We start from the raw sequence: 27,490 nt of genomic DNA, 5'->3' as shown, positions 1-27,490 counted from the left end.
ATGAGTCAAACAGGGAACAAGAGTTCCTCAGATGGAGAAACTAAACCCCAGACTTTATTTGTCAACAAATGCATCAGGGGGTCAAAATTCAGGTCCCCCAAAGCTGAAAACAGAAAAGAGAGCAATGACCTTAAAACAACTGCTTTTCGACCCAGCGACGAGACACCGAAACCTAACATGATGAGTCTGTTCTAAACATTTATTTTGTTAAATGCTTTAAATAATTTGCTCATTTTACTTTTTAGGTTTGGCCATGCCACACGGCTTGCGGGACCCCAACCAGGGATTGAACCCAGGCTCCCAGCAGCGGAAGCGTGGAGTCCTAACCACTGGACCGCCAGGGAATTCCCCTCACTTTCCTTTTAAATTATCAAAAGTAATATGTTGCAGAAAGGTTTAGAGAAAAATACCCTCTTTCCTTTCATTCTAACACAAATGGTCATTTCTTCAAGATTCTTTTCAGCCTTTTATTCCTATACATGCATTTATGGTCAACCAACAAGTCAAACACTGAGCATCTGTGCCAATCACTTTTATTAGAAGGACAGCCATGAAAAAGAGAACATTTGCGTACATAAAGAACCAAAAGCAGATATAATTTCAGTGTGATAAGTCATATGAAGACAAAGTAGGCTGAGGAGACAGAGAATGATGGGCTGGGGGTGCTATTTTAGATGTGGTTGGAAGGAAGGAGTCTCTGATTTGGTGGCATTTGAGCTGAGATCTGAAAGTCAGCCACGTAGAATGAATGAAGCCAGCTACACAGGTGTTTGTGGGAGTAGTTTTCCAGGCAAAGGGATGCGTAAATGCAAAGGCCCAAGATGGGAGTGAGCCTGGAGTGCTCGAGAGCAAGCCAGGAGGTTAGGCATGCTGAAGCAGGATGAGAGATGGAGAGAGGATGAGTAGTAGACCAGTCAGAGAGGTAGCTGGGGCCAAACGGACGTACTTTGTACCGTTATAAGAGCTTATAAAGCCCGCTTGAACTGACACGGAGCTGTGATCCTACTGAGACATATTATTATACTGCTCAGTTCTCATATTGTTACGTGATGTTCATATGCTAATTTTGACAGTGGCATAATATTCCATTACATGCCTATGCCATAATTACTTAAGTTCCTTTTCTGCCCTTTAGTGAATATCTTTGGCTTCCCCTCTCCCCTATTTTCTGCTTTAGTCTGTTTCAGCTAATTAGCACACATTCCCAGAACAGAGGTGACAAATACAAGGGTTATGAAAATATTGCTAAATCTCTCTCTAAAGTTATGTCATATACAATGCCGTCACTATATTATTAGATTAAATGTATTTTTAAAACACTTTAAACTTTTTATGCAAACATATACAAAAGAAGAGAGAACAGTATGAGTCCCCAAGACCACCTCCAACAATTACCAATCCATGGCCAATCTTGTTTCATTTAAACTTACCCTCATGTCCGTCAGATTATTTGCACCAAATACCAAAAATATCATTTTACCTGTAAGCAGATTGAATGCATTTTTGGAAGTAGAAAATTAAGAAGTCTACTTTTAAAAGAGGGCAGTCAGAAAGTTGTTGATATTTGTTCTAAAGTATGATTTGGAGCTTCAGGAACATGGTTCATGGATACCCACAACCATGATTAAATTAACTGCACAAGACCAGTCAGCTGGTTACCCCAGCTGGGCAACACCATGCATGGCTTCTCCATTTCCATTTCTCCCCAAGTCCAGTGGCCCCTGGAGTCATGTGAATTCTGTCCTCCGAACAGCTCTGGGACCTCGTTCCTTCTCTCCGCTGCTGTCCTGGCTTTCATCGTCTCTTGCCTGGACCACTGCCACAGCTTTCTCCCTGGTTTCTCTGCTCCTGGTCTTGCTCTGTGGCCAGCCTGTCCTCCACACTGCTACCGGGTGCTCTTTCTAAACCACAGATACTGTGGTATCTCTCACCGGTTTAAAATCCTTCACTGAGTCTTTCCTGCCTTGAAGAGAAAGTCTATACTCGCAAGCATGGTCTTCAAGGTGTTTGTGATCAGTTGAATATCTCTTCACAACCTTTGCCTTCCCCCCAATCTTATGTTCATCCTCTACTCCTGACATTCTGACTGACTCTCTCCTGAACTGGCCACATTCCCCTGAAATGGGTACCTGTGCCTAGAAAGACCTACCCTTGTGGCATCCTCCCTCTGCACCCCTCCCCCATTTATTCCTCTCTCATGTCCACCCACCTGGCTGACTTTCACTCACCCTTTAAGGTGCAATTTATCTACCACGTTCACCTGGAAGCTTCCCAAGACGCACCCACTGGACTTTGGACCCTCTGTGGCTTTCTTGTCTGCTCCATCAGACAGGTAGCTCCTTGGCAACAGGAACTTGTTACCTTGGTTCCCTGTACAGCATCACCCATGTTACAAACATGTAAAAATGTTTTATGAAAGCATCGGGATTCTTGGTTGTAAACAACGGAAACAAGCCCCTACAGGTTTAGCTTGGAAAGGAACCTAATGAGAAGATACTGCTTGGCTCACAGAATCACCTGGAGAAGCAAGAGCTCGGCTCAGCAGTAAAGCCGCCAGAAAAGGCCCCGAGTCACTCCATGGAGCTGCTTACGTGTGGTCACTTTGCACCTTCCATGGAGTGCCAGCCCTCCCTCCTCAGCCAACCTGTAGCAGCTCTGACTCGTCTGTTTTATATAATGAGATATGACATAAGATATTTTTTGAAGGAAGGGGTTTATAGATTAAAAAAAAGAAATATATGGCCTGTAAGGAGAGGTCCAGGGGCCTCATAAGTTGGTACTCATATTTATACTTAGGTGGTTTGATAAAGATTTGTCATCTTGATTTATTTTGGTTATTGAGGAACTGTAAAACTAATATTCATTCATTCATTCAGTTATTTGCTCATTCAACAAATGTTTACAAAGTGCCTCTGATGTAAAAGGCATTGCAGAGTCCCATCTTCCTGGGAGGCCTCAGTAACTTTAAGTCACTATGCTCCTGAGAAATGAACCGGGCAGGAATTATAATTTCCATTTTATAGATGAGTAAACCAAGGCTCAGAGAAGTTAAGTGACTTGCTTACCTGATGGACCCACGAGTTGAACCAGGTTTTCCCGTTGTGCTGCCTTGGACTTGCCAATCATATAAATATTACAGAGCGCCCAAGTAGGCTGTGGTCTGAGAAGCGATTTCTGAATCTGTCAACTGGTTGGTTGGTGGACCGCACCCCACCAGCCTGCAAATCTTGTAGCTGCTCAGCCTTGAGACCAAAGAAAAAGCCTGGAGAAAACAACAGAGACATCAAAGCTCATTGGTTAAGGGGCATCTTACACAAAGGTCCTGGAGCAACACTCCTTCCATGGATGGCCAGCAACAGACAGGACATGGCAACAACCTCCACTACTTGGTGGAGAAGGAGGCTACCATTTATAGGGGGACTGATGTCAGGTGGGCTCATCAGTTACCACGGAAACCAGCAGCAGGGGCAGGGGGCAAGCACGGCAGGCAGTTACTGATTAAGCCCTATAATTAAGAGGATTGGAGAGTCATGTGAGTGAAGCAGGGCCTGGTGGAACAGGGGATGGACGGAGAGCAAGAGAACAGCCATCTTGAATGGCCTGACCATACGTAGGACATTGGTGGTGACCCCTGAGAAACAATTTATTTGGCTAGGCCAGTGTGGCAACCAGAATGTAGAGGGTTAATTGGTAACTGTGGTGAAGAAGTGGGGTCAGCAAATACAAACCATTCTTTCCAAACATTTGACAGTAAAGGAAATGATTGACAGAGCAGTGGTTTGAGGAGAAAACAAAGAAAAAGAAGGTTTGGTGAGGCTGGAACTTGAGCATGATTGTAGGTTGAGCCTATGGAGACAAAAAGCTAAAAAACAAAAGAGAGAGCAATAAGATACAATGCAGAGAAAATTTTTTTAAGAACAAAAGTTTTAAAAAGCACCTGCACATAATGGGCTTTGGAGTCGATTGCTCTGGGTTCAAATTCTGCCTCTGCTGCTTACTACTTAACAGTCTCTCTGAGTCTCAGTTTCCAAATCTATGAAATAGTGTACTTGTGACTCTTTGCATTAAGTTTACACAAAGTGCCCTGTACTCACATCCTCCATCCACAGCTCTCCTCACCCCAAATTAGGGTTGCCAGAAAAAATACACACAATATTTGGGACATACTTTTACTAAACAATGATTCCTTGTTTACCTGAAGTTTAAGTTTAATCGGACGTGCTATTTTTATTTTTCCTAAATCTGGCAACCCTACCCAAAACAAAATACCTTGTATCCAATGTACCATAATAAAAATTGAAGGTCGAAATGAAGAGGTAAATGGTAGGTGGATGATGCTGCCTCCTACTGGTAGAATGTGACAACACCAACTATCCCCGCAAAGATGTACAGCCTGTAGGTGGTTTTCTTAAAAATAGCAAGCCACCAAGAAAACAAAACAAAACAAAGCAACAAAACAAAACAAAACAAAAATAGCAAGCCACCAGACACACTGTGGAGGAGAGGGGGAATTTTTATTATCCTGCTAATATTTTAGTCTAAATTTACTACTACTGTCATGCCATCATCTTTTCATTTCCACTGGTACTAATATATTTCTTTTTTGCTATGTGGTTGTATACGTTTTGTCAGGGGTAGTAGAGTATTACTGCACATTCAGAATTTATGCTTTCCTATTGGATTCCAGTATACTCTTTGCATGTGTTTTTAACTGTGCATTTTCACTTGCAAAACCTCTTTAAAGTCACTGTCAATACATGCCTATTCATTTTTCCTTACAAAAGTATGATGTGTTTCACATGTGTCTTAAATGTTGACACATTCAGTAGGTAAAGCCCTGGTACATAGTAGGCACTCTGTAAAATCATAGCTTTTCATTTTTATTTATTTAACTTTTAAAAATTGTAGTGATGGGCTTCCCTGGTGGCGCAGTGGTTGAGAATCTGCCTGCTAATGCAGGGGACACGGGTTCGAGCCCTGGTCTGGGAAGATCCCACATGCCGTGGAGCAACTAGGCCCGTGAGCCACAACTACTGAGCCTGCGCGTCTGGAGCCTGTGCTCCGCAACAAGAGAGGCCGCAATAGTGAGAGGTGCGCGCACCGCGATGAAGAGTGGCCCCCACTTGCCACAACTAGAGAAAGCCCTCGCACAGAAATGAAGACCCAACACAGCCCAAAATTAATTAATTAATTAATTAATTATTAAAAAAAAAAAGTAAATCCTATTTAAAAAAAAAGTTGTAGTTATATCATGTAGTGTGGTATTACAGTGGAACTTGGTAAGGGTGCCACTTAAAAAGTCCCTAATAACGAGGACACATGAGGCTTTCTGAGTGTATTCTCTGGCAGGAGTTGAGAAAATACAAAAGCTCTCCCAAGGACTACTCTCTCCGGATGCGTCAATTGAGGGGTCTAGGAAATGAGCAGCGAGGGTTTCACTCGCTCTCTTTAGCCATCTGAGGCTCATCAGTGGTGACTGCAGTGCTTCCCCTTCCTCACCTGTCTGGTTAGGAGGCCAGTGCCTGGGCATACCCCCAGCGTTACATTCACCAAAGATGTTTGTGCATCCTTCCAGCAGCGCTGTCTTAAACGCTGTAATAACAAGTTTACCTCTTTTTTTTTTTTTGCGGTACGCGGCCTCTCCCTGTTGTGGCCTCTCCCGTTGCGGAGCACAGGCTCCGGACGCGCAGGCTCAGCGGCCATGGCTCACGGGCCCAGCTGCTCCGCGGCATGTGGGATCCTCCCGGACCGGGGCACGAACCTGTGTCCCCTGCATCGGCAGGCGGACTCTCAACCACTGCGCCACCAGGGAAGCCCAAGTTTACCTCTGTCCAGGAGCAAAGCTCCATCTACATGCAAGAAGCCCAGGTCAGGCCAGGAAAGAAAAGCCACTGAGTTCCTCAGGCTCCTTTGTAGGAAACGGGTCACTGGAGCGGCCAGTGTTGAGCACCAACCGCAGGAACAGAGGTCAGGTTTTGTCCCCTTCTGAGGTGAGGTTTCACAAGGGACCAGTTCAGGGTTGTTGTCCGTCTTCTCACTTGTCTTATGGTGATCATTATGCATCTTTAATACACTCTGTCATTCACAGCAAATTTTTCTTTATTTTTATAATACAGCTAAGACTATCACTTCAGAAATGGAATTAAGACCCAGGATGGAGGAAAAAACCGTTCCCGCCGAAGTTGGGCAAAAACCCTGTCGACAGGTGTCTAGATTTGAACAACTGTAGACTAACAACAGCGGATGTGAGGGAGCCAGGTCTGTATGGAGTTGACCTTGCGCAGAGGCACAGAGGGCCTTCGGGCTGGGATGAGCAGGGAAAGTGCTCGGTCCTCACTTGGTAGTGCTAGGTCTGCAGGGTGGCCCAGACAACTCAGGAAGCGCAGATGCAACGCTATCTTTTTTTTTTAAACAAGTTAATTGATTCTTCCTCAAGCTTCAAAGATTTGAGCCGAGTTTAAGAGGGAGGTTTGTTTGTTTTTCCTGAGCAATTTTACTTCTTATTGATTACCTCTAGCTCCCTGAAACACACCTGTTCCTGCATCGGATGTATACTCATCCATAAAACTGAGCCCTGCTTGGAATTTAAAGGGGCATCTCGTTGTTATCTGTGGAATGAAAACTATCACTACCAGCAATTATTGCTCACACCGTTTTACACAAAAGTGCAACTACTGTTTGTGACACTGTAGCATGAGTTTGGTTGTGAAGAACCATCTTCCCAACACCACTGTCACCACCTTTTTTAAAAACTCTCTTTTTTCAGATACCTTAAATCAAATCTTGAATCAAATTAGGTGTGTCTACCAACAGAGGTATCAAAAGAACTGCGTTTTGAGTGAGGGGTCCTTGAGTATTTTAATTAAAATCCATGCCATTATATTTGAGACAGATCTCTTACGAGGGAGCTCTCACCACGCCTGTGATTCTCAAATGCCTATGTACATGTCAGAATCTCTTGCAGAACTTGTGGAAATGCAGGCACTTGAGTCCAACCCAAACCCACCGAACTGAAATCTTTGAGGGTGGGCCCCGGGAATCCTGTTTTTTTCCTTCTTAATGTGTTCAATAGTCTTTCATACTTTATCAAGTTAGGATCGTGGTGAACAAGATGAAGTTGTTAAAGTGCTTTGAATGCTAGTAGAAAGAAAACATATTTTTTTGCCCCCTAAGCATGTTTTTAGAATTTCTTTGGAATTGTGGAAGGTCAGGAATTGCTATGTCTGTAACTCTAGAAGCTCACCATGCAGCATCTGACTGCTGACACTATTTTAACATTCAAGACAGATGTTTAAAAGCAAGCAAGCAAAGACACTTTCACCCCCTGACTTTGGCATTTCCACTCTTAAGTCTTGTTGCTGCAGGAGATAAAGATGACCTTTGAGAATCTTGTTCACAGAGAGTAGCTTCAATTTTCGTGAGCAATGGAGGAGACTCAGAGAAGATTCTGGTCAGGGTTTGTGTGTCTAAACCTGCACATGTTGGCCCATGTAGGTATAACAGGAACTTTATAAAGTGGTGACACCCAGGTGATCAAGATAAGAAAGAAAAGGTAACGGGCACCCTCAGTCTCAGCGGTCCTGCCAACGGAGTATTCCCCAGACCTTCAGCCTGAGGGTCCAATAGGACAACAGGGTGACGGGCGTCAGGGGGGTTTGCGAAATAAAAGGACCCGTATACACTTTACAGTGACAGTGGTAGTAACAGTCCTAGCAGTAGAATTACAATTTCCACTACAATAAAGGAGTTCTTATGAAATCTTATGGAAACACCACCGCATTTTCAGAGTGCAGTTATTTGGCAGAAATAGAAAACGTCCCAAGAAATAGGTAAAGTAAATGTCACAATGTCTCCAGTTGTGCGGCTGAGAGATCCCTGCTTTGTGGAAAGTCAGCAAGTCCACCCTCCTTCTATCCGCTTACCAGAGCAACAGGCAGTGGATCCTATTGACTACAAATCACAAATTACACGTGCAAATCTGTTTTTTCTTGTGTTCACTTCTACTTGCTTTGCTGCCTTCTCTCCCAGACTTGGAAGAACTGGATATTTCCTGGAATGATTTCATAGGCAGAACCCTGCATTTACTCATGCAGCAAATGCATCTTGTCAGCAAGTTAAAAATCCTGAGGCTGGGTAGATGCAGACTTACTGCTGATGATGTTCGAGCACTGGGTATGATGAATGCTTCCCTTAAGAGATGGCTCCCCTGGAAGGATCTTTGCAACCCAAACCCTCAGGGGCGAATTATCTGGGTCACCACCCCCTCAAGTGCCCATGGACGAGGATGAGAGTGCTGCCTGTACATGATGTGATGCTGTGTTGAGCTCTTGTATACCTTCTAAGGAGCTGTGTAACCTGCACCTAGCATCGTGCTAAGCCCTGGGACAGAGAAGGGAACAGGCTGACCAAGCCTCTGTTCTCATGGAGTTTAAGTGGAGATAGTAACTGTAAAATTTGCTCACTTTGGGTCTGTTACCTCATCTGTAAATTAGAGGAGTTGGGATAGATAATAATTAAGTTCTTTTCCAATTCCAAAATAGTATTTCTCTCTTCTATTTTCCCATTCCCATTTTTAAAAAAACGATCAAAACAAGATTTTCCAATTAAAAGCAATGATTTAAATAGGACTAGAACCTCAATTAAGTTAGTTTATAGTATATCAAACATTGGATAACATAGAACATAAGATAAAATTTGTCATGCTATTAACCCAGCTGCTTTACTGGGTTATGAATGCTGGGTTATCTAGAATGCTTGCTGGTTTTAGATGCAATGAATACTTTTTCTGTCTTCTTTTTGTCTGAAGTTTCTTATTTCGATCATGTATTTTGATCATTTAAATCTCTGCAAAGATTTCTGTAAAAGCAACAAAATTTATGCCAATGTCTTCTCTCTAATCCTTCCCTAGAAAATAGGGGCCAGCTGATGTTTCCTGGTTCACCCTTCCTATAGCTAAGGAAAAACGTTATACATCTCAGAGCTCGCCAGATCCTTTCAAATCCTAGTCCCACTTCGAATTCTCTTTGTGACCATGGACAAAATACTTAACTTTCTGAGCCTCAGTTTTATTATCTCTGAAAAGGGGTGATATCCACCTCAAAAAAAATTATTGTGAGCATTAAATCATTTCTGTAAAGTACCTACTATGTGCTTGACACATAGTAGGCGCTCAATAATTCTTTCTTTCCCTATTCCCTCATCCAAAATTACCTTTCTGTGGTTTTTCATGATCAATTTAGCCCCACTGGTTAGCAGCTGGTTATTGTGTACCAGGGTCTCAAATTTAACATACTGTTACTCAGGCATGAAAAGAAGTATAGATTATTTTCTATGACTAATCTAATCTTTTTCATGATCCACCATCCTTAAGAAACCAGGAAGTGGAATTTCTGCCCTGGGACCCACTCTAAACTCATCTGGTCCAGGAGAGAGTCTGCACCCTTGTCACTAATGTTTTGTGTCCTTTCCCCTCTCCCCGAGATTTTATCCTCTCTGGAAGGACTTCTGCATCCTCTCCACCAGGAGGGGCTATCTTATCATCCATACTCTGCTTAGCCTTAATGGCAGATGGAGTATAAGGAGAATGAATGGTTTACCAATAAGAAAACAGAAATCAGAGGCATTTCAACATTATTGCACCTGTTACAATTGCTTAGTGCAAGATTGCAAATGCCTAGGCCCTCCAGTACCATATGCACTGCAGACAATCATGTACTCTTTCTCCCTGATCCTGGGGGATGCCTCAGGGCGATACATATCCACGCCCCTTTGGCCACGGCATACAAAATGACACCTTTTTATCCCTGGCTTATGATATTATAACTCCTGGAGAATTTGCATTTTAACCTGAGGCTCCTGGACTCCAAAAACCTTAAACCATGGAATAAATAACCAGTGGCAGAAGTTCCAGCCCAGTAGTGGACGGTGGAAGAGAGGCTTCTGGACACAGTGGACCTTCCAACACTCTTAACTGGTGCTAAAATTGACTCCAGACATTGAGAAAGCACATTTGTCATGTGTGTGGCTCACCATTCTGTTCTGCCCCCAAAGCAGTGAAAATTATTCCTAAGGGCTGATCTCCCCACACTTCCCCTGTTCTCTCCCAGCTTCCACTCTGTAGCCCTCAGATGTTTCCTGTGTGAAATGGTATCAGAAATGTCAAGTTTCACCCCCCCTCACTGTATCCTCCTCCACCCCAAGGTTGCATCACTGTTATGAGCTGCTAGTGCCTGATGCTCTCTTACTGGTTCCTCCCTGCAGTGGTTGGATCAGTTGTATGTGATATTCTTGATGTCAAAGTGAGCTTTTCCTCTGTGGTGGACAGTGCCCTGCTTTGCTTCTACCAATCTTCCTCTGGCCAAAATATAAACAGTGGTTATGCTGGGGAATAGTATTATGGATGATTTAAATCTTCTTCATGTTTTATTTTCTAAGTCTTTCACACTTCTACCTCTGGCCGAGCTTCTCAGCAATGCTGATCCCCGGAGAAGGTGGATGAGAGAAAGTAGATGGATTGGTAGAAATATTTACTACCATGAAAACAATTCGGTAAAACCACCCCTACTAACAGGTGGATTTTTTTTTTTTTTACACAACGTTTGCTTACGAGCATGGCTTCAGAACTCTGGAGGGACTAGACTTGCTGTGCCTGTACCTGTATGTAGAAGCTCACCGTGCTGGGAGTGGGCAAGAACTGGGTCCTTTTCTCCTCCCTGTTCCCTGGCATCTAACCAGTAGCTGGCCCGGCTTCAATACTCCGTAAACAATGGCTGTATTGATTTTGAAACGAATTCCCTGCTTTGCGGATTAGCGATCAACCTGATCTTTGGGCCATTTTGTAACAGGAGAAGCACTTAAAGCGCTGCCTGAACTTGAGTTGAATTTGTCCTGGAACAGTAAAGTGGGAGGAAACTTGCCTCTGATCCTCCGGACATTCCGAGAAGGGAGCAAGATACAAATGCCTGAGCTTGTGGACTACGCCCTCACGTCAGAAGATGGGGCGTTTGTGGGTAAGTGGAATTTGGAAGAGTCCTTCCCAGGAAAACATGTGAAGGCACCCATGATTGGATAGCTTGGAAATCAACGTTGGCTGTGTTTTCTCTCACCCTGAATTGAAAGAGTGGTTCACTATATCCCAGGTCACATGAAGATGTACCTCCCTCCTGCCTGCCCCAACTTTCACACCCTGCATCTTTACTGAGTTGTCTTTTGGATTTCCTTCCTTCCAGGTCAGTTGCTACTTAGGCTGCAAAACCTTGAAGTACTTGATCTTTCTATTAACAGAAACATCGGTGGCAGTCTCAACAGTATTGCTCAGGGATTAAAAAGTACCTTAACTCTGAAAGTCTTGAAGTTACATTCATGTGGGTTATCACAAAAGAGTGTCAAACTACTGGGTGAGTTAGGAATGGCTAAAGTTTGTATATAACTTTATATTATACGGAATTTTTACGCTGTTAGGAAATACAACAAAACATAAACAGTGGTTATGTTGGGGAATAAGATTATGGGTGATTTAAATCTTCTTCATGTTTTATTGATTTTCTAAGTCTTTTACAGTGAGCATGTACTTTCATGATTACAAAAGTAATCTTTTAAAACGGCTGACTCTGAAAAGGCCAGGATATTTTAGGTCTGAGAGAGACACTGTGCAAAATAAGTGTGCTACTAAAGCTGTCCATTTTTCTCTTACTTTTGAAAATGGCAGCATTATTTTATGCTTAGTAGTAGGAAGGAATTGGTATTGATAAAAAGAACAGCTTCAGTGACATCTGTAGTTAAAATTGACTCTGCTGTAGAGTATCCACATTAAAGAATAGGAAATGAAATGTGTATCTATCCCTTCAACTTCTAGAGCCTGTAAAATCCTGCTCCCTGGCAGTTTGAATAAGTCTAGAATGCTATGACAGCACCAGTGCTCAAGGATAGCAGGGGAAGATTCATTAGTTGAAAGATTTTGATCAAAACCATTGAGGATCAATGCAGATCCCAGGGAGTGTGTATTTGAAGCCATTGTCAGGTCCGAAGGGGTAGATGGTACAAAGTGGACAGTTATCCCACTGTCTGGGCTTTTGTCAACATAGTGTACATATTGTCTCAGTCTCCCTTCTCCACACCTGCCCCCTCTCCTGCCGACCGCCTTGTAATATGTCAGAATGGGGTTCTGACCTTCTTTGTAGATGCTGCTTTTAGATACTTGTGTGAGCTGAGGACGCTAGACCTTTCCTGCAACAAGGAGATGAGTGGAGGGTTTGAAGACTCCCCGGGGCTGGCCGTGCTCGAGCATCTGGAGGGGCTGGATCTTCACCAGTGCTCGCTGATGGCCGACGACACGATGTGGCTGAGTAGGTACTGCAGAGCCGAGGGAGGACGCTTGGAGCCTTGCCATGTGTTTGCAAACCTGGCAAATTTGAGATGTGCTGTTTATGAAGTTACCAGAAGGACCACATCATAAAAGTTTTGTGAATGCCCCAATATAGTATTAAGTGCCCAGTAATTGTTGGTGAATCTAAACTCCTCCTAGACACATCTGTAAAGGATGGATGTGGCACTTGAGGGAGAAAATTTTTGAATGTATGTGGCTGTTTAGAAACGGATCTGTTACTGTTACAAAGTGGATTACACATAGGGATGTAGAAGGAAAGCCAAAACGGAGGGTGTTGAGTCTTTCTCGCTAATCAAGTGAAGCCGAGGCACTTAGAAACAAATGAAGTTACAGAAAGTCGGTGGGACGGTGCATAACGGGTGTACGTTACAACTTTAGGTCACTACGCTTACTTTCCTACCACAGACATAGTCCTGTAACCTGTCATGTATAAGTGCAGTTTCCCCTAACAAACAACGAGCGTACGCTTGAGATTAAGGGTTTTATTCCACCTACAGCCAAAATAAACCTTCAGAACGCATCAAGACTCTGACCATGGCTTACCATCTAGACCTCTACTACCCTGGTCCAGCCCGCTGTCACCTCATGCCTAGATTATTACAAGAGTCCAGATGGTTTTCCTGCTCCTCTGTCACTCTGACTGCATTCTCTCTTCCTTCCCCGCATTGGCTACTCCAGCCACAGCATGTGTGCTGACGCTCGTGCACACCAGCCGTGCTCTGCTCTCCCTCCGTACTATGGGCTCCTCCTGCGTAGGGATGGTTTTTATTTTTATTTTTTTTCAGTATCTCTCTGTTGCTCATGCACAGGGTCTGGCACATAGTTGGCAGCCAGTAAATGCTTGTTGAGAATGTGATTGATTAAATAAATCAATCAATAAAGGACGAGAAAAAGAATTTTTTGTTGTTTTTAGTACAACTGGGGGAGAAAAACAGTAAAATAGGTCTTTAGGTCTAATATTGATTTTTAGACCTGCTAAGTTATTTCTTAGACTCTTATCCCTCAATTGGGGAAAATGAGAAGAGTTCAAGGCTTTCATGAAGATTTTAAAGTAGTAAACAGTCCCTTTTTGGGCTCTAGGTGGAGACTGTGAAGTGTCACCATCCTCTTTTCTTATGAATGTCCTACCCGTGGAGACACTCCTGAATTACCAATCCACCAGATTCCAAATAATGAATTTCCCATGCTACAACTGAATAACACGAACGTCCTGTCTCATCTTATTGCTCAGAGGAGGATTAAAGTGCTAGAGGATCTGAATTGTTAACGCTAGTACAACAGAGGGATTAGCCTCTCTTATCTAGATCTGCCACCAACACGGGTAAATGGCCCCAGAAAGGTAATGGTTATTTAATAACTGTAGTGAATTGCATTGTTCTCCTGCTTAAGTTTGAAAAGATGGAATTGAAAATACATCCTGTTTATACCTTATGATGTTAAAGAATTGAACATTCTTTTATCTGATCATTCTCGATAGCTCCAAAGGCATGGAATTACAGGTCATTTAGCCAACAACGTTTGATTGATCATCTAATTGTTCGAGGCACTGTTCTGTGGGCTGAGGGAAATTCACAGGCAGAAGCTTCAATCTGGTGGGGGCAGCAATAAACCAAATACGTGGTGAAATACAAGGTGCTGGGGACGTTAGAAGAGGAAGCCACCGCAGCAAGTACCTGCCCTTTTTTCCTTCCCTTTCCCTTCCTTTCTCCTGTCCTTTCGTCTTTCCACTAACATTTGTGCCTCTGGTTTCCAGGCTCTGAGGCACACTCCGGGCACGAAGCAGCCCCTACACACAGAGCTCACCTTTTGGGAGGGAGGGCAGAAGACAAACACATACACAAACAAATCACGTAACAGGGGTGCTGGGAGGAAAAGAAAATAGGGAGATGTAGTGGTGACCAAAGGGTTACTGTGGGTTTGGTGGCCCTGGAAGATTCTGAGGAGGTGAGCCAGCCCCACAGAGATCCCAGGATACTGCATTTCCCACATTCGAAAGAACTATGGCAAAGGTCTAGAAGCAGGAAAAGCAGCAGAAAGATAGCGAAGCAGGGGTAACACCTGGCACAGCAAGGGCCTTCAGGGCCCCACTCCAGTGCTGCTAGCCACAGATATCTGTTCTGATTTCTTGATTTCATTGCCTTTCTAGTACTTCTGACTTATATTCTGAGAAAAGAATGATCGTATCAAACATTAATTGAGCAGTTAGTGTGTGCCAGGCACCGTACCAGGCACTTTACATATACCAAGTCATTTTATCTTCCCATTGCCTCTGTGAAGTAGTAGTGTTATTCTTATTGAGAAAACTGAGGTTCAGAGAAGTTAAGTAACTTGTCTGAAACCACACAGTTCTTTAGTAGCAAGTCCAGGATTAGAATCACCAGTTCTGTCTCCAAAGTCTTTGCTCTTAACTTCTAGCCTTGAGAGAGGCTTGGAGAAGAGCCCAAGCTGCATACTGGGAAGAATGGCTGGTGTGTATGTGGTGTGTAATTGTGCGTAAGGCAGGGCAGGGGTCAGAGAGGGAAGAGCTGTGCTTGCTGATCAAGAAGACTGTGGGGGCTTCCCTGGTGGCACAGTGGTTGAGAGTCCGCCTGCTGATGCAGGGGACACAGGTTCGTGCCCCGGTCCGGGAAGATCCCACATGCCGCGGAGCGGCTGGGCCCGTGAGCCATGGCCGCTGAGCCTGCACGTCCGGAGCCTGTGCTCTGCAACGGGAGAGGCCACAACAATGAGAGGCCTGCGTACAGCAAAAAAAAAAAAAAAAGACTGTGGGACTCAAACACCCAGAAGACCCTTTGTGAGATGCTGCCTAAAACATGTCACTGTTGATGTTTTAGTAGCCCAGGTATCCCTTTTCTCTCGAGTTTTCAAGAATTGGACTTATCTGCCAACAGAAAGATGGGCAGCTCTTCTGAAAACCTACTTAGCAGGCTCCAATTTTTACCAGCACTGAAGTCATTGTTAATCAACAACTGTGCTTTGGAAAGTGAGACTTTTACTGCCCTGGGTAAGAGCATTCCCCAAATCCCTGCAGGCACTGGTACCATAACATCTGAGAGGGGAGGCCTCTCTTTGCCTACAAATGAATGCTCAGCTGTAGGCAACGTAAAGTATTAATTTGTCTTTCTTTCAGGAAATATGCTCTCTTGAAACTGACTTTCAAAGCCACATGAATGATTTCTAGCATTGTAAATTTAAAGTGTACACAGTTGGCCCTTTGTAACCATGGGTTCCAAATCCGTTGATTCAACTGACAGCAAATCAAAAATAGTTGGAAAAAAATTTCCGGAAAGTTCCAAAAAGCAAAACTTGAATTTGTCTCATTCAGGCAACAATTTACACAGATAGCATTTACATTGTAATAGGTATTATAAGTAATCTAGAGTTGATTTAAAGTATATGGGAGGATGTGCATAGGTTATACGCAAATACTGTGCCATTTTATATAAGGGACCTGAGCTTCCATGGATTTTGGTGTCTGCAGGGTGTCCTGGAAACAATGCCCCTGTGGATACGGAGGGACGGCTGTATAACCAACTCTGAAGGCTCACATTCCTGGTAACTTGTACAGTATAATTTGGAATTGCTGGAAAGGGAGGCGTTTACTAGTGTGTGAGCCTAGCTGGCTGCCTGGCACCTAGTCCCAACAGGGTTTGTTGTCCTCTGTCAGGAATCTTGGCGTGCCTGAAGACCATGGATACAGCCTGGCCTACATCAGGGATTTACTAAGTCTGACATTTCTGCCTATGCTGGGGCAAGGGCACTGTCAGCGAGTAGAGGGAGACATTTTGAGGCAAAGGGACTTTGCCCAATTTTCCCAAATGTACCACCCAGGCATCCAACACTTTAAGCACATGGTGCCAGGGTTCCTCAACCACATCCAGCTTCAGTGATTCACTGGAGGGACTCACAGATCTCACCGCTGAGATTTATTACAACAAAGGGATACAAAGCAAAATCAGCAAAGGGAAACATGCATGGGGCAGAGTCCAGAGGAAACCAGGCCCAAGCTTGCAAGATTCCTTTCCCAGCAGAGTAACAAGGATGCACTCCGTTCCTGCAGCATGTTGTGACGTCATGGTCTGAAATGTTTCCTGGGAAGGCTCGCCTGAACCTTCAAGTCCAGGGTTTTTAGTGGGGCTTGGTCATGCAGGCACCCTCTACGAAGCACAGACCAACATTCCAGACTCACAGAAGGAAAGCTAGTGTTCAGCATAAATCATTTTATTTGTACACAAACACTGTAGGCACGACGAACCACCCTTATAAGTTAGGGAATGGTGACGACACTTCCAAGTTCCCAGATGTCAGCCAAGGGCCAACCTTGCCAGCAGGACTTTGTAGGGATAGTGGTCTCAGGCCTGCTAGGTTAACGCTGTTTTGTACACATGCGCAAGACTAGTGTGGTTGGATTCTGGTGCTTCCTGGGTAACAGTGAAAACAGAGCCCTTCTCTCTGGCCTTCCCTCAAGGGTTATGTTTGTTGACACTCCCTTAAAAATGAATTGTCCTATGGACCCAAGAGGGCTATTATTAATGAAAAAGAGGCATTCTATTAATAAAAAATAACAAGTAGTTATTTATTAATATCTGTTAATAAAAATAAGTACATATAATTTATCCCAAATTCTAAGAACTCTCTATTTAAGGTATTCTTGCTCTCCTTTTCATCCCAAGTATTCTGTTCGACCCACAGGGTCTTGGTCCTTGCCATGTACTGCTCCCAGTCCTCCCCCAGCACTGCTCATCTCATTGGCCACGTGTCTGGATGGGGAAAAGTAGCAGGATATGTACGTCTCTTAACCTGAGGTCCACGGCTCCTCCCTTAAGAGAGTCAGTCTATAGTTATGCCTGGGCAGGGGGCTGTGAACTCCCTAAAACTGATTCCAATTCTTTTGTCGGTGGGGAATGTATGGTACATTTTTCTGGCTCCAAAGCACCTGGGATCAGACATCTGAAAGCAAATCCTGGCTCTGGCTCTCATGACCTGAGGTACTTAACAACTCTGTGCTTCAGTTTCCTTGTCTGTAAATGGAATAATAGTATCATATCTCATAGGGTTGTAAGAATTAAACAGGTTATTACATGTGAAATTCTTGGAAATGTGCCTGGCTCATAGTAAATGCTCAATATATGTCAGTTGTGAATATTATTATGGGGAGAGAGTCTATAAATTTTACTTAAAAAGTAAATTTTGGGACTTCCCTGGCGGTCCAGTGGTTAAGACTCCACACTTCCACTGCAGGGGTGCAGGTTCCATCCCTGGTCAGGGAACTGAGATCCCACATACCACACGGTGTGGAAAAAAAAAAAAAAAAGTAAATTTTATTGTAAAAGCCAGCAGTTGCCTGGAGAACCTCCGGTAAAATCCCGATTCCTTCATGTGATCTAACAGGCCCTCTGGCGGCTCTCCCCCTTGCTCCCTGAACCCAGCCTCAGTTGGCTTCTTTCTGTTCCTTCATATCACCGAGCTCTCTCCTGCATTTGACCTTCCTGTCCTCTAGAATTCCCTACCCCCCAGTCTTTCCTGGGGAGCTCTGATTGCAGATCTCAGTGTAAATGTCCCCTTTTAAGACAGCCTCTCTCTGAATTAGAAGTCCCTGTATCTTCCTTATAGCCTTTATCAGTATTTATAATTATGTATTTACTTGTGTGGTTTTTTGATGTTGATACTTCTTCCAGATTGTTACCCTCTTGAGGGCAGGGATTGTGTTTATTCTTCACTGCATCCTTCAAAGCACGTTTTCGGTATTAGTTAAGTCAGTCAGTAAGTAGATAGGCAGGTTAGTAGATAGATAGACAGACAGACAGACAAATTTCTCAAAGGGGGCTATAATCCCCAAAATGGCTAGGTAAACACACACACACACACACACACACACACACACACACACACACACACCCCACATTCCACTGCTCAGACTAATGTTGTTAGGAAAATTCCACAAAAAATAAATTTGGGGACAACATGAGATTTCATAAATATACTTCCTAGATGGAAAATGTTGAATATTTTTAAATAAAATTTTGTTTTTAACTTTGTGTCTTCTGCCATCAGAAGGCACAACTCTTTTCAATTATAGCTACACAATCAATGGATCATAATCAAGTAGATATTACACAAAATTACATCATCTGACATAAATCTTTAGACAGTCCCTGACTTACAGTGGTTTGACTTCACACTTTTCGACTTTAAGGTGGTGTAAAAGCAATACACCAGTAGAAACCATACTTAGAATTTTGAATTTTGATCTTCTCCCGGCCTAGTAATATATACGTGGTGCAATACTCATGCCATCACGAGGGTAAACTTAACAATCGCTCTGTACCCAGACAACCACTCTGTTTTTCACTTTCAGTATGGTATTCAATAAATTACATGAGATATTCAACATTTTAGTATAAAATAGGCTTTGTGTTAGATGATTTTGCCCAACCATGGGCTAATAGAAATGTTCTGAGCATGTTTAAGTAGGCTAGGCAAAGTTATGATGATCAGAAGGTTAGGTGTATTAAACTCATTTTTTACTTAAGATATTTTCAACTTATTGGGACGTAACCCCACTATAAGTCGAGGGAGACCTGTTTAATTCAATTTGAATTAAGAAGTAAATCAACAATAAAAAAAAGAAGTAAATCAAGTAAATACATATTTCTCTGCATCACTTTGAGAAAATAAAGTTCAATTTCTTATTGATACATCTCTGTACCATAGGAGTGGGAGGGTGCTCTTGTTAGATATTATAAAAAGAATATATATCTACCCTTCAAACGGATATTATTTTTTAGAAAGAAGGAAGAATAGTTTAAAATGTAATTAGTGGCTATACCTCGTGGATAAGTTGCTCTGGTTAATTTTTATTTTTTTTTTATTTTTTTTTTTGCGGTACGCGGGCCTCTCACCGTTGTGGCCTCTCCCATTGCAGAGCACAGGCTCCGGACGCACAGGCTCAACGGCCACAGCTCACGGGCCCAGCTGCTCCGCAGCACGCGGGATCTTCCCGGACCGGGGCACGAACCCGTGTCCCCTGCATTGGCAGGCGGACTCTCAACCACTGCGCCACCAGGGAAGCCCTCTGGTTAATTTTAACGTTAGGGGAAACCGAGAACTAAGCAGAAAATCTTTGAATTTCCTTTAAAAATCTTTCCAATATACACTATTTCCCTTCTTTGTCTCTGTTAACTGCAGTTAAGTAAACACAAATACATTTTGGTGTTTCAGAGTTCTAGGGAGGTTTGGCCTTGTCTCTGAATTTCAGCAGCAACCAGGACATGTAAAACCAGGACACACTCTGGAAATCGTGACTAACTGTGAAAACTGTTCGTCTCTTTCTCCCTCTTAAATGTGAAGTGAAGGAAAGAAATCCCAGTCAATAGTGAATTCCATTTAATCAAGTTTTTTAAATTTTTATTTATTTATTGGCTGCGTTGGGTCTTCATTGCTGCATGTGGGCTTTCTCTAGTTGCAGTAAGCTGGGGCTACTCTTAGTTGCAGTACGCGGGCTTCTCATTGCGGTGGTTTCTCTTGTTGCAGAACATGGGCTCTAGTCGCACAGGCTTCAGTAGTTGTGGCACGGGGGCTCAGTAGTTGTGGCTCACGGGCTCTGGAGCACAGGCTCAGTAGTTGTGGCGCACGGGCTTAGTTGCTCTGCGGCATGTGGGATCTTCCTTGACCAGGGCTCGAACCCATGTCCCCTGCATTGGCAGACAGATTCTTAACCACTGCGCCACCAGGGAAGTCCCCATTTAATCAAGTTTTACTTTTCTAAAGTTTCCAACATTTCTCCCCGATAAAAATAGACAACAGAAATTGAGGCCATGAATTTCAGGCAGGAGAAACGGTCTCTACAACTGTCTTAACCTCACTGATAGAAATATGTTGCCCTAGCCTAGGTTCCTCAAATTCAAGGCTTATGACCTCTAAGGAAACCTAAATTATTGCTATTCTTATCACTGTCGATTTCAGCTGAAGCCTCCGTTCACCTCCCTGCTCTGGAAATAGTCAACCTTTCTTGGAATAAGTGTGTTGGCAGCACCCTAAAGCTGCTCCCGGAAACGCTGAAGCTTTCAACGTCCCTTCAGGTGCTGAGGCTGAGCAGCTGTTCCCTGGCGACAGAGGACGTGGCTCTTCTGGGTTTTACCTACTGGTTCCATCCAAAGCAGTCCTGGCACTCAGAGCCCAGCGTGCCTGCTCTGGCAGTCCAGGACAAGGGAGGTGGAGGAGGCAGCGAGGCCTGGAGCTAAGCCCTCTGCGCATCTTCCCTGCTCCCTGACATCTGCTTAGGAGAGAGCTTGTTGAAACAGATAAGGGCAATTCTGAAACCAAAAAGACAGTGGAGAGTGTTTCATAAAAGGAGATGGAGGAATTTCCCTGGCGGTTCCGTGGTTAGGACTCCACGCTTTCACTCCCGGGGGCGAGGGTTCGACCCCTAGTTGGGGAACTAAAATCCCACAAGCCATAAGGTGCGGCCAAACATTAAAAAAAGAAGAAGAAGAAGAAAAAAAGAAGATAGACATAGATATGGTGGTGGAAGAAGGAGGATTACCTGATGTAGAATAGAAGGTTGGAACACTGGATGTGGATGGGTGGGGCTCCTTGTCCTTGAGAGGTGTGTGCATGTGTGGATTTTGTTTACGCCTGTACCCACCTTGGCTCAGCTGGGTGCAGTTTTCTGTGTTCACCTACTGTTTCCTGTGGATAAATTATGCATAAGCAAACAAGAAATTTGTGTTATGTCCACACTGTTCTCTGATATTTCAATCTAGTTGGAACAAATATGTGTTTTCAAAGCAAGTGTTATGGCCAAACACTGTAATTAGAAGATGTGGACAAATCATTGTGATTTTATTTTGCATTTCCCTAATGACAGTGAGCGTATTTTTATGTGTTTATGTGTTTATCTGTGTTTATCTGTAAACTGCATATATGCCTTGGTGAAGTGTCTGTTCTAATCTTTTGCCTAATTTAAAACACTGGATAGTTTGTTTTCTTCGTAATGAGAGTTCTTTAGATTTTCTGGATACAAGTCTTTTATCAGATCTATAGCTTGCAAATATTTTCTCTCAGTCTGTAACTTGTCTTCTCAACCCCTTAACAGTATCTTTTGCACAGCACGACTTTCAGTGTTTTTGTTTTTTTTTTAAATATTTATTTATTTGGCTGTGCCGGGTTTTAGTTGCAGCCTGCGGGACCTTTGTTGCAGCGTGAGGGAGCTTTTAGTGTGGCATGCAGGATCTAGTTCCCTGACCAGGGATCAAACCTGGCCCGCTGCATTGGGAGTGCAGTCTTAACCACTGCACCACCAGGGAAGTCCCAAGACTTTCAGTTTTGATAAAGATCTATTGATCTATTTGCTAATTTGATGGATAGAGCTTTCTGTGTTGCATCTTAGAACTTTTTGCAAAACCCAAGTTCTCAGGGATTTTTCCTAGATCTTCTTCTAAAAGGTGTACATTTATATTTTACATTTTGACTTATTATCCATTTTGAGTATTCTTGTACAAGGCATGAGATATGGGCTGAAAATATTTTTGCATACGACAGCTCAATTATTCAAGCACCATTAATTGAAAAGACTCATTGAATTGCCTTTGCATTTTTGTCAGAAATCAATTGGCCAGTTTGTGAGGGTCTATTTTTGGTCTGTTCTGTTCCATTGGTCTATGCATCTATTCTTTTACTGATACCATACTGTCTTGATTACTAAAGCTTTATAGTAAGCCTTGAAATCAGGTAGCATGGGCATTCTGACTTTGTTCTTCTTTTTCAAAATCATTTTGGTTATTCTAGTTTCTTGACATTTCTATATAAATTTTAGCATCAGCTAGTCAATATCTACAAAAAATCCCTCTGGAATTTTGATTGGGATTGCATTGAATCTATAGGTAAATTCAGGGAGAAATGACATTTAACTATATTGAGCACTCCTATCCATGAACACAGTATATCTCTCTTTTTATTTAGGTCCTCTTTGATTTATTGCATTGGTGTTTTGTAGTTTCTACCATGCAGATCCTGCATATACTTTGTTAAATTTATATCTAAGTATTTAATTTTTTGGTGCTATTATAAATGGTACTGGTTTCTAAATTTTGATTCCCAATTGGTCATTGCTAGTATGTAGAAATACAATTGATTTTCATATTGACATTTTATACTGAGACCTTGTTAAACTCATCTATTAGTTCTATGAGATTTTTGGTAGATGCTGTAGGATTTTCTACGTAGGCGATCATGTCATCTCTAATTAGAGTCAGCTTTATTTCATCCTGTCCAGTCTCTATACCTTTTATTTCTTTTTCTTGGTTATTTAACTGGTTAGGATTTGCAGTAGGTGTTGAATGAGGTGAGAGCAGACATCCCTGCCTTGTTCTTGATATTGGGGGGGAAGCACTCAGTCTTTCCCATTAAGTATAATGTTAGCTATAGGTTTTTGTTTGTGTTTTGTAGATGTGCCCTTTATCAGGTAAAGGAATCCTAACCTGGCTAGATTTCTTATAATGAATTGAAGATGTTTTGTTGAGGATGTTTGTGGCTATGTTCACGAGAGGTAATTCCCTACTAGTTTTTTTGTAATATCTTTGTCTAGCTTTGGTATCAGGGTAATAATGACCTCAGAAAATGAGTTGGCAAGTGTTCCTGCCTCTTCTATTTCCTGGAAAGATTTTGTAGACTTGGTATTATTTTTTCATTAACTTGAAACTTTATAGAATTGACCACTGAACCTGTCTAAACTTGGAGTTTTCTTTGTGAGGAGTTTTAAATTACAAATTCAGTTTAAAAAATAGATATAGCACCATTCAGGTTATCTTTTTCTTCTTGAGTTTTGGTACTTTGTGTCTTCCAAGGAATTGGCCCATTTTACTTAGATTGAATTTATGGAAATAAAGTTGTTTTCTTATAATCCTGTTAATGTCTCCTAATCATTTTGACTACTTCTTCTGTGACCTCCTTCCTCTTCAACCACCTGCTGGAGAAAATTCTCTGCTTTTAAAGGGCTCCTGTGAGTAGGTTAACCTCGCTTGGGTCTACGTTTCTTAAACTCAGGTGTGCCATGTAATATAACCCAATCATGGGAACCCATCATATACACAGTCTTAGGAATTAGGGTGGAAATCTTGGGGTCACCTTAGAATTCTGATTACCACAAGAGGTTTATCAATATTACCAATCTTCTCAAAGAATAAGCCTTTGGTTTGGTTTGTTTTCCTGACCTGGACACCATTAAACATATTTAAATTATTTCATTTAAAGTTATTAAAATTTGCTTCTTCAATTTTTTATTTTTTTGGTCTGCATAATATTTTATTAATCATAGCTCCAGCCATTATATATTGTTTCTTAATTTTTACTACCAGGTTTTCTTCCTCAGGTCAAATTTATACTTTTACATTTTGTCAAGGGTATTTTTTGTTCTTTCAAGTTTTAGTCAATGATAAGTATTGCTGTGTGTGGCTTTAAGCATTGCCACTTAACTGTTTTGATTATTTCTAATAGAAACTTTAAGAATTTGTTAATCCCTAGTAGTTTGTGTTTTATTCTTTTGTAAATAAAAGCATTGGTTTTTTTCATATAGTAAGCTACAAAAATAGTATTTTCATGACCTATGATACTATTACCCAGATTTTAAAAAATATAACGCATATAAAATACTAAAATATAATAAATAGAGTACTCACATCATTGGAAAATTCAGATAGTATAGGAAAGGTAAAACAATGTCTGAGATTTGCTTTAAAATACTAAAAAACAAACAAACAAAAATTAGGGGAAGGGGACTGGATGAGCCAAGATCAGTGTAATGAAAATAGCGTTGAAGCTGATTGATGGGAACATGGGAGTTCTCACTCCTATTCCATCTACTTTTTATATGTTTGAAAATGTCTGTAATAGAAAATTTTCTAAAGGGAAAAAGCATGCACATTATCTTTAACACTTAGCTAGGTCTTGAGAACATGGTGAGTAATGTTCTGAGACAGAAAGATAGGAAGGGACACGATCAACATGAATACCTAGGGACCAAATGCAGCTGTTGAGTGTCCTGACTGGGATGATGAAAATGATGGGGATGGAGCATCCCACTTGGTGTGGAAGCCATGATGTGTGAGGAATGACTGAAGGACCAAGGCGTGTTGAAGCCTATAGGGGGGACATTTGAGGGGACCTGACTGTTGTCCAACACTGCATGGTTGGCACGAGGAAGGAGCTGAGGTTCCCAGCAGGCTGAGGTGGGCAGTGGGGAAAGTCAGATAGGGCCTAGAGGCATGGCTTCCTCCTGCTGAGGGTTGCTTCCCTCTGTTGGGGCAACCTGAAGAGGGACTTCAGGCCCTCTGTTGGGCTGGTCCCCAGTAGAGAAGCTGTGAGAGGGATTTCTCTCTGATCATTGATCAGGTTGAATGAGGAGCCCTCCAAGGTCCCTTCCAACTCTGAGATTCTACACATCTCATCTCTGTAATCCATTCCTGGTTTTGGCTGAAAAGGGAAGCATGTCCTGTCTGCTTTGGCTGTCTCTCCTAACTCCTTTTCTTAGCTTCATCATTAACTGTTATTTATTGAGAGCCATTATAGGTAGTACTGTGATATGTGCTATTCAAAGGAAAACTTGATCCATGTATTAAAGTCTCTAATTGACCCATGAATTAGAAATTATCCAAGCATATTTTGCCCATGGAAAGTGCTCAATTAAATAACTGTTGAATGAAGAATGAATAAGCAATGAATAGTTAAACAGCATTAAACAGCAAGAAAACTATTCAGAAATGGTCCTGAGTTAAAGCCAGTGAGCCATCACCCTTCCCCTTTAATTAGAGAAAGTCTGCAGTAAGAGTTGGGACTCCAGTGGAGCAGAGAGCAGGAACTCGACAAAAAAGACACTCTTTGGAATGGGATTTGGAAAGAACAAGAAAAATCCATTTTCAAGCTGTACATGAAATGCAGAGAGGAAATTTGTTACTAGAGTAATTTCAGATGCCCTGAATAAAACTGCTAGCTAATAACATTTCATTACTAAGTATCAGTCTTGTCATTACGAATCCTGGAGCTACTGTGTTGTGTTTTTGGAAGTGGGAAATGGTCACACTAGAAAGTATCCTTGGCTTTTAGCATTTAGAGTGATTTTGTTTTTCAGCATCGGTAATCCAGACAGGTCACCTGGCCAGGCTGCGGAAGCTGGACCTGAGCTATAATGACAGCATCTGTGATGCAGAATGGACCATCTTCTGCCAAAACCTGTGGCTCCTCAAAGAGTTAACCAAGCTGGATATTAGCCTTCAGCCATCAGCTTTTCAGGAGCGTGGACAATGGTTTAGACACTTGTTATGTGCCGTGACCAAACTTCCTGAGATCACCGAGATAGGAATGAAGAGGTGGATCCTCCCAGCCTCACAAGAGGAAGAACTAGAAGGCTTTGACCAAGATCACAAAAGCAGCATTCACTTTGACCATGGTGGGTTTCAGGAAGCTGACTTCTCAAGGCTCAACTAAGCTACACACCATCCTAAGGGAGAGGAAAAGAACAAGAGTGAATCCCGGTGAAATCAAGGAGTACCAGCTTCTGGACTGTTTGGTGGGATTTACAGTACACGAGGTTTGTGAATATATATTGTCTATAATAATCTAATGTGAGCATGTCTTTATTCTCTATTTTATAAAACAAGAATGATACTTTTCAATGGATTTTCATTTGTTTTGATATATAGTTAGTTCACTTGCTGTTTAGAAGCCCTGACAAAAATGCTTAGATTCTGGTACTGCATCTCCCTTTGTCTTGCCCTGGAATTTTCTGCCTCTCTTTTCCTAAATATTTTAAATATAAGGGTGTGTGTTTATGTGTATGTGCGTGTGTGTGTGAAATTCTAATGTGAAAGGCACAAACTGTGGAACATTTTCATATTCTTTACCATTATATGTATCTTAATGTGGTCCACTCACATTTTTATCAGAAAGTATTCCTTTCAGTGGTATATTATTTTTTGTTCTCTTGGCTTTTATCTCAGATATAAACCATGAACACTAATAATGGCCACTGACATACAAATCTTCATTAAAAGTGGTCGAAAATTCAAAACCCAGTATCAAAAAATACCTTGTGAAAATAAAGTAAAATATTTTATTGCTAAAATAAACAAATTAACATATTACCTCTGAGCATTTCTTTGGCATGGAATTTGCCACAAAAAACCTACTTAACTCATTAAAGTTTCTGTGCTGCTCTAAGTGATTTTTGGAATTTTTTATTTTTCTCTTACTAGAGCATGAAATTCATTGCATGGCAGAGGGGTCTGTTCACACATTTCTATTCTGATATGCTCCAGTCAAGTTATGTTTTGCTTTCTTCTTGCTACACTAATAATTCATACTGCAATCATTGCTTGAAAGACATGTAGAATTTGAAATCAATACCACTCTAAAAGAAAAAGTCATCATGGGAATTCCCTGGCAGTCCAGTGGTTAGGACTCACTGCTTTCACTGCTGTTGGCCTGGGTCCAATCCCTGGTCAGGAAACTAAGATCCCACAAGCCATACAGTGTGGCCAAAAAAAAAAAAAGGAAAAAAAAGGGTGAGGAGGTCTTGAGTGGTATAAATGGGGGTGTTTTAGGTAATGATTCTTCACTTCTTTCAGCATTCCCATGAATTCCATGAACACCTGTGCTCATGCAAAACCCTATGAACAAATGTTCATAGCAGCTTTATTCATACTAGCCAACAACTGGAAACAGAGCAACACCCTTCAAAGGGTGAATGGTGAAACAAACTATGCAATACTACTCAGCAACCAGAAAGGAATGAACTATTGACACTTGCACTACTTGGATGGACTGGAAGTGAATTATACAGTATAAAAAGGCCAGTCCCCAAATGTTACATACTATGTGATTCCATTTACATGATCTTCTTGAAATAACAAAATTACAGGTTAGGGATTGGAAGAGGGGTAGGGGGTAGGTGTGACTAAAAGCAATAGCACAAGGGAGATTGGTGGTGATTGATAGAACAATTCTGTATCTTGACTGTGGTGGTGGCTTCACAAAAGCTACATGTAAGAAAATTGCATTGGACTACACGCACTCACACACACAGACACACACATGCACACACACAAAAGT

At 42.1% G+C, this 27,490-nt stretch overlaps 1 protein-coding gene across 1 annotated transcript; it reads left to right on the top strand.

The window, feature by feature from the left end:
- Positions 1–25,867, top strand: LRRC31 (leucine rich repeat containing 31; the record flags this gene model as incomplete). The annotated part of the gene is given in 10 exon segments (XM_082655603.1): positions 1–184; positions 6,117–6,162; positions 6,164–6,258; positions 8,005–8,172; positions 10,845–11,009; positions 11,229–11,396; positions 12,180–12,348; positions 15,220–15,389; positions 20,351–20,518; positions 25,512–25,867. Coding segments are annotated over 10 exon segments (1,689 nt in total).
- Positions 25,868–27,490: the final 1,623 nt, after the last annotated feature.

This window comes from Grampus griseus (assembly GCF_964374135.1).
Source record: "Grampus griseus genome assembly, chromosome: 5".
NCBI lineage: Eukaryota > Metazoa > Chordata > Mammalia > Artiodactyla > Delphinidae > Grampus > Grampus griseus.
This window is presented reverse-complemented; position numbering and strand designations above follow the sequence as displayed.